Source organism: Pipra filicauda, unplaced genomic scaffold (genome assembly GCF_003945595.2).
Source record: "Pipra filicauda isolate LSUMZ 115617 unplaced genomic scaffold, ASM394559v2 scaffold418_size605597_pilon, whole genome shotgun sequence".
Taxonomy (NCBI): Eukaryota; Metazoa; Chordata; class Aves; order Passeriformes; family Pipridae; genus Pipra; species Pipra filicauda.
This window is the reverse complement of record NW_024104552.1, coordinates 557,600-565,856: the sequence shown is the minus strand read 5'-3', so window position 1 is coordinate 565,856 and position 8,257 is coordinate 557,600. Positions and strand designations below refer to the sequence as shown.

At 39.4% G+C, this 8,257-nt stretch overlaps 1 protein-coding gene across 1 annotated transcript in view; it reads left to right on the top strand.

Annotated features, from left to right (window-relative positions):
• The window catches only part of MCM9 (minichromosome maintenance 9 homologous recombination repair factor), a 47,423-nt gene that overhangs the window by 30,649 nt on the left and 8,517 nt on the right, over positions 1–8,257 (top strand). Inside the window, exons 7-10 of the mRNA XM_027716304.2 lie at positions 2,716–2,890; positions 4,867–5,069; positions 6,056–6,259; positions 7,669–7,751. Coding sequence (XP_027572105.2) covers positions 2,716–2,890; positions 4,867–5,069; positions 6,056–6,259; positions 7,669–7,751 — 665 coding nt within the window. The remainder of the gene's footprint in view (positions 1–2,715; positions 2,891–4,866; positions 5,070–6,055; positions 6,260–7,668; positions 7,752–8,257) is intronic.

Below are 8,257 nucleotides of genomic sequence, written 5' to 3'. Positions count from 1 at the left end.
TGAAAGAGTTTTATTTACAAAGAAAAAATTTTAAATCCTAAGATGTGAATTTATTTCAATTGCTGGCACGTAGCTCATGGAAGTGTATTTACTGTGCCTACCACATTTGTTGTTATTAAAGGAACTATAAGGTTCAGGTTCATATACAGAAGATGTGTCCTTTTGCCAGTGTATTATCTTATATTTAAAGTTGTGAACCATAAAGGTTTATATGAACTGAAGAAGAAATTAATTGCCTTTCAAAATGTTCATCCTCTGCAAGTTGTAAACAATATAAGACCGTACTCACCTTGGAAAATGCCCTAAGCTGAAAATGGAGGTTGGAAGAATAGTAGAGCAAAATATCATAACTAAATTAAAACCACGGGTAGAACATGAACAAAACATAATCTTTTATCAATCTACTTCAGGCAAGAAGTTAAAGAAGCACTGTATCTGAACAAGACAAAAAGCTGCTTGAAATGAGTTCATTTTAAGGTTTTATTTAACTTTACTTATAAAAAGGAAGATTCACAAGTGTTTAAAAGAATTCTAGGTGCATTTTTAATATGCTAAGAGTGTGCAATGTGAAGTACTGTATAAACAGCAACTGCAATGTTAGCTGCTTGAGAAGAGTGAAAAACTACTCTCAGTCCAGCACTCGTGATGAAATTGTTCTCAACACCTCTCAGAACAAGCAATTTTATTGTCAAAATGCACACAACTAATCTAATCAAACAGGAAGGTGCATGAAGCTTTCAACATCCCTTAATAAGAATGAAAGTAGTGATTCGCTTACAGACCAAACCTTTTTGCCTGTAGAGCTCCCCCATGTGAGGCCCTTGTGGGTTGGGGTGGTTTCAGCTCTTTCTTTTTGTTATGTTTTTGTTTTTGTTTTTTCTTTTTTCTGTGCTGTTTTTGTTGGGGCTGGGTATTGATGGGAGCCCAAGTGCCAGTGTCACCCCCGTCTTGGGGCTGTGCAGGGCTAGCAGGCTCATGAGTCTGACCCCGCAGAGCAGCTGCATTGCCCTGACCAGCACCCATGGCATCAACCTCTTGGTGCCGGGAGGCAGTGTGGCAGCACTTGGCTGGCTGGGGAGCCCCCTGAGTAAAGGGGGGTTTGCTGGTGGGGTGCTGGGTGCCCCAGGTGGGACGGGCTGTCTGCATGGCTGTTCTGCTGTGAGCCTGTGTCACTGCTGCTGGAGAGGCCACCCACAGAGGGGCTGTGTAGGGAATGGAGCATGCCTGCTACACAGCTGTGCTGTCAGGAGACCATCCCCTTCCTCTTTTGTCAAGAAGGGCTTGGGTGACATAATAAACTGTGAGACAATGCACCTTCCCTGTGCAGCGAGATTGCCATGTTCTGCAGCAGAGGAGGCCATCTTGTGTGGCAGCAGGAGCCCTGTGAGGGAGGCCATCTCATGGCTGCCATGCACAGAGCACAGGGAGAAGCGGAGTGACACAGCACTGTAACATCAGCGACATCCCTCACACCACTGTGGGGAGAGAGCAGAGAGTGCCCAGGGCTCGGGGGGGTGTGAGTTGTGTACCCCTACCACAGGTGAAGATTCTGCATGGAAATAAATGTACATCCAGGCTCTAGTACTTCCTGATGTGGTTTTTTTGTGCTTTTATAATTCTGCTGTATGATTGACTGCCCGGGTTATTTGGTGCAAAGTCCCAAAAACTGAGAAAGATTGGACACAGTGAAGGAGATTCCTTACAACAAGCTGAAGTACTTATTAGTTTCAGGAAACATATATATTTCCAGTAACCTTTTGCTGGCCACTTGAGAACAAATGGGTACTGTGATGGGCTGTGCAGCAACGAGAAGGTCTCTGCAGCCTCTCTTCCCTGAACCAAACGGCGGGGAGCGGGATTCTTGTACAGGCTTTGTCATAGAATTCCAGGAGATTTTAGGCTGGTTGCAGCTTGTCAACTACTAGGATATTTTGAGCAGAACACTGGAGTGAAAAATGAGGGCTAAAGATAGAGAAGAAGCTGGGAAATAGGGAATAGAAGGATTGAAAGGAGCTGCACGTACTTGCTAATGTGTGGCTGTTTCCACAGTTGTGCAGGCTGTTTGACTTGCCATCCATATGATGTTGTATCGTGTGTAGATTTACTGGGTAACTTTTTTTTTATTTTTCTTCCGCCATGTCATCCTTGGGCATCTTTAGATATTCACTTTTACTTAATGCTTAGAGGAAACCAAAATCTCATAAAGAAATGTAACTACCTTAGTTTAAGGGAAGAATTTGACTCTGCCTCCTGGGACAAGGTGTTATGTGAGACTGAAATACATTTCTTTTTCCAAACTTTGCAGCTCCAAAATTTTGTCTGTTTTAGTAGTTGAGGAGGAAGAGGATCTGAATGGGTCCATTGCATAATTTTGCAATCTTTGCATTTGCCCTAATTTTCAATATGATCTGGCAGACCTAGTCTTCATATCCTAATCTCTTTCGTTCATTTAACAAAGTCCTAAAACAAGTCACAATCAAACACGGCAAGTTTAACAGAATCTGCTCCACAGCTCCAGGCTAACCTGCCGCAACACTAGTGGGATTGATTACCAGTAGCTCTAAAGTGAGTTTCGTGGTAGAGATATGTGGTGGAGCTACCCTACTGCTCTGCCTTCTGTCCATGGCACAAGCCAGTACACTGGGTCCCTTTCTTTCACTCAAGTGCATTCCTGCATTTTAAGGAAAAGACTGACTAAAGTAATTGATTCTTCAGGCTTGACAGTGACTGCTGTGAAGGACTTTGGGGAGTGGAATTTGGAAGCTGGAGCACTGGTGCTTGCAGATGGAGGCCTTTGTTGCATTGATGAGTTCAACAGTATCAAAGAACATGACAGAACCAGCATCCATGAGGCAATGGAGCAACAAACCATCAGTGTTGCAAAGGCAGGGTAAGTGGCATGTTAACATGTGCAATAAAACAATATAGGATGTTTGTCTTGTACTTACAAGGTTTGTCATGCTAATTAAATATATCTATTTTCTTTGTTGTACTTAAGAGTTTAGTTCTCAGCAGTATTCTTAAACTAGACGAGTCAGCATTTCCAAGGACAGTGCACTGGACCAGAGGTTGCAAGTGATCAGAATAAATACATACCCTCTTCATGTTGAGTTTTCAATCTACCACTTTAGGCCAGGTACTTTCCTAAGAAGACTTGGTGTTCTTTTCCTTGTCCTTTGCTGCAAGTGGTTGTACTAATCATATGTGAAATGAGGAACTTAGTAACTTTTTTTTTGTTGCAACTCAGAAAGTGGGACTTCATTTCACCAACATCACAGAATCATAGAATCAATTAGGTTGGAAAAGACCTCTAAGATCATCGAGTCCAACCTTTGACTGATCACTACAGTATCAACTAGATCATAGCACTAAGTGCCATGTCCAGTCATTGCTTGAAAACTTCCAGGGGTGGTGGCTCCACCACCTCCCTGGGTGGCCCATTCCAATGCTTGATGACCCTTTCAGTGGAGAAATTTTTCCTGATGTCCAACCTGAACCTTCCCTGGCACAGCTTGAGATTATGTCCTCTTGCCCTGTCAAGTCCAGTAATACTGCATGGCAACAAAAACAGATAAAGAGACTTCCAGGCTACTGAATTTTATGTGTTGGGCGTGACGTAAACTCCTGCTTACTTTTAGTTCCTCTCTCTCTTTTTTCAAAGTACTGTATGTTCAAATCTGCTATTCCTCCACACACACTCCTGCCCACCACTTGGATCTTTGAGCTCATATCTCATTCTCTCAGTCATATGCAGCTCTTGTCCAGGCCCAAATAATTTTCTGGCTGGTATTGCTGCAATTCCTTCTACTCAAAAGGAATCACCCTTTTCATATTCCTTCGTATTGCATTCAGCTCAGCTCTTGCTCCTATCACATCTTGGCTTCTCTAGCTGATCATGTCCTTTCCTTATTCTGAGTGTTTCCACTCTCTTTGGCAGACAGCAGTCAAGTGATGTCAGTCTCACCTGGGTGATTACTAGCCTTTGCTAATAATGCAGCTGGGCACAAATATTTGGAATCAACCTGATCCTGTCTCCTTAGTAAGACAGTGACATATTTTAGCTAGGTTCCTTGTTGTGGTCAGTTGTGTTTCGTAGACCCCAAACACTGTTTACTAACTTGCACATGTAGCCTCAGTTGCTCACTTCTAAGGACTACATATAATGAAAGTTTTTTGAGTAGTAACTTAGCACAGATAGATTAAGCACCTTGTTAATTTGGGTCTTATTTTAGTGCATGGGAGATAAGTGTTTTTTCCTGTTGGGTGTGAGCCAGTGGAAGCTCTGTGGTCCTTCCTCTCAGTTACAGAAGAACTTTGGACATGAGGCTGCAGTTACTCAGGAGATGACTAGAAATAGCTCAGAGGCAAACCAAAGTTAGAATGCTCCTGCCGCTGCCTTAACCAAAAAGAGTGCACTTGGACTACTAGAATAAAAAATAATCTTGCTTCACATCTACAAGCACATGCAAGGGCATCATGGTTAAAAGAGGAAAATGGCTGCCATCATTGTTGGCTTGGGTTCATATTAATGTTTACACGTAGGAATAAAACATATGTGTATGTTACATTTTATTGTATTATCTGAAAAGTAATGTTGGTTTTCACTATTTAAGGACCTAGCTGTATATAGAGATTACTTGCAGCAATATTAGTCAGTTACTTTTTGTAGCCTGATCACTGTCTATCTAGTTGTTACTCTGCTACTGAGAAAAGCTGTACATATAATAAAAATTAATACAATAATTGTGTACATTGTTTAGCTCTTATGCTCTTTATGGTGTAAAAACATGTAAATTTTTAAACACTTTGAAATAACTTTCCCTACCAATTTAATTCAACCATAATGTTCACCATTCTTTTCTCTAGCTTGGTGTGCAAGCTTAATACAAGGACAACTATCCTGGCAGCAACAAACCCAAAAGGCCATTATGACCCTAGTGAGTCTGTCTCTGTCAACATAGCTCTTGGCAGTCCCCTGTTGAGCAGATTTGACCTGGTCTTAGTATTGCTGGATACAAAGAATGAGGAATGGGACCGCATCATTTCATCCTTCATCTTGCAAAATAAAGGTAAGAGTAGTCTTTTTAAATTGTAAGGTGTTTTTTGGTTGGTTAGTTCTGGTTTTGTTTTTTCTTGGTTTCTTTTATTTCCCTACCTTTTGGTTTGTTATTCTTGAGTCTTTCATACTAATCAGTGAATACATTTTTATGGTGATTTTCTGCTGTATGGTTGTTTTTCAAGTAGGACTAAGATAGAAATTAATTAGGAGGGGTGAGCTGAGAACACTGTGCTTTTACTCTGTGATCATCAAGAGATTTCAGGCCAGGCTGCTCAGTAAGTGGATGGTTTCCATCCTGCACCTTTACATTGTGTGATCTGCAGACTCTAAACTCCATGCAATTGTACTTGTGTTAATGGGAAACCTAATTCAGGCAGAACAGATTGGAGCTGCATGTGCTGCAGGGCTCAAAGAATGAACAGTGGTGTTCCCAATGTGGAACTTTGTGCTCTAGACTTAGGGAAGGCAATATGATTGAATTTTAACCAGTGCCTTCCCCATCCACTTTAGGAACATGAATTTGATCCCCATTGCGTAAGAAGTGATTAGAGGAAACTTCTTTGGCTAGCTTCCTTCTCTTTCTTAAGTATTTCCCTACAAAAAGTGTTCAGAATATGGCAGGTAGCTTTTGGTTCCTACAAGGTAGGTAAAACAGACAGAGGAGGTACATACACTCATGTAGGATTTTTCATTTTAAGGAATTCCAAAGCACTTGGTACTGCCTATACCATCTGGTGGGCAGTGAGGCTGACTGAGCAGTTCTGCTGAAATGACTGGAGGCTTTACTGTGGATTTTGATAGGAGAGGGATTGGATGGTGTAAAATTCTGCACTGGAATTTGACCAAGTTCTTGAGGACTAGTGTACAGACCAGCCAGTGTGCCCCGAAAGTACAGTAATGTGTCTTTCATAGTCACCTGTCTGTTTAACAGAAATTCTTAGGAAGAAACTTGATGTCTGTTGTTAAAGAATTACTGATAAGGCAGTTCTAATGCAGGTTGCCCAAGCAAATCAGAAAAGCTCTGGAGCATGGAAAAGATGAAAACCTACTTCTGCCTTATAAAAAGCATACAGCCGAAATTGTCCGATGAGAGTAACCTGATCCTTGTACGCTACTATCAAATGCAGCGTCAGAGTGACTGCAGGAACGCTGCCCGGACCACCATCCGCTTATTGGAGAGTTTGATACGCCTTGCAGAGGGTAAGGTCCCAGCATTTTTATTTTTAGGCTAACAATTAACCTTTATGAAATGAAGAGGGGTGTAATTATAGCCAGTAAGCAGAATAGTAGCTTTTCTATAGAGGTGATTATTGCATTGTTTTATCTTTCTAATCTAAGAGACTGTGAGTTGAAGATTTTGAATGTGGGAAAAGGTGTTACATTTAGATTATCAAAACCACTTTTAGTTTTGACATTCTCACACACGTAATAAACAGCTAAACCACTGGAAGAAATAATATTTGAGAGAAAAATCTCAGAAATTATGTGCCTATATGAAAAACAGTCTCAGGATTTACTTGGCTTCATTTGAGTCAAATATTTATTTCTATCCCAAAATTAATATAAACATAAACATAGCATGTTTTTTGTTTCTGTAAGTATCAGTAATCAAGTCTGTATTTTGCAATACAACTTCAGCATTTCCAATGCTGAGTTCAAATCATATTTCATTTATAAGAACAAAAACAAAGGAAGCAGTAGGTTTTTGTCTTAACATGATTTTATTTTATAAAATGACATATCAAATATTTTTGGGATGAATTTAAAATTATGTACTGTATTTTGTTTAACAATCGTAACTGGCAATGTAGTGCTTCCTGCGTCAGATGTTTATATCTTGTTCTCCATTTTGGGGGAAAGACATTCTCCATTTAAGTGAAAGACATTCCTAACTTCTGGGATTCACATGTAATTTTCACATTCAGTGTTTCTTCCATTCTTATTAGTTCATGTGATTGGAGCTTTTAGTAATATTTTGTTCTTTTAAACTATTATGTAGATAGTATTAATTAATCTGCTTTTCTCTGACTAAGACTTGAGTGTGTTTCCACAACCAATCAGGAGAAAGGCTTCATGTGGTAAATTATTTGCAGTATATCTCTTTACGAAAATTCATTTTTGTTTTGCTAACTTAAGAAAGGGACGGAAGAAAACATTAAGCTGCTGTAGAGGAAAGCATTTTAAATGATGGTAAATTTGTAATACAGACCAGTGTAGAGGAAATCAAATTTCTTCTGACCTGTGATGAAAACTAGATTTTATTTTTTCACTTTATGGTGATGACATGTACCTATATAGAGATGTTTCATATCACACTCTTTGTTGTGATATCTGAACTTTACATTTTTAATTGTAGAATTTTGAGCATGTTTATTCAAACTGTCAGTGTAACTGTAATTTGAAAGTCACACCACATTGTTTACTAGAAAAACTAAGGCTTTCAATTTCCATTGAAATTGACCCTAAAATCAAAAATTATCATATTTATGTTTAAGTTATGCCCTTGTCCAAGTGTTTGAAGAGCTGAAGAAATTTGAAGAAATATCTTGTTCCTTCTAGTACAAAAAATTGGTTTTGACTTTGGTAACGCTTTTTGATATTTTTGATAGCTCACGCCCGGTTGATGTTTAGAGATACTGTGACTTTGGAAGATGCAGTAACTGTGGTGTCAGTGATGGAATCTTCTATGCAGGTAAGGTTTCTTGCAGACATTGCCATTGCTGCAGTACCCCATTGAAGGGGTTTAGTTTTTCATGTACACATGTGCCAGATACCTTCATCTCTTTGGGAAGGGTTTTATAGACTCATGGAAAGAAGGTCATCAGAGACCTTGACAAGTCTTTTTTAGTCCATCTGGATTGTTAAAATCCTTAAACAGAGATTATACTGAAAAATCTGGATTAGCAATAAAGGCCTGATACCTTTTTTTATAGACTTCGCAGTCTAAGTGAAGTTTTGGCATACTATTGAGTTTTGGTAATCTACATTTTAAAGAGCTTTTAAGCCATAAATTCCATGTTTAATAGCCTCTGATGGGTTTTTTCTCCGTGATGTTATGTAGTCACTAATTAACTAGGTATGAGAGAACCTAATAATTTTTTTAAACAAGTCCGAACATTTGCCAAGACCTACACTTTATTTTGCCATTAAATCATTTTGAACTATGTTGGTGGTAATAGTAAAACTCAGAACTTGTAG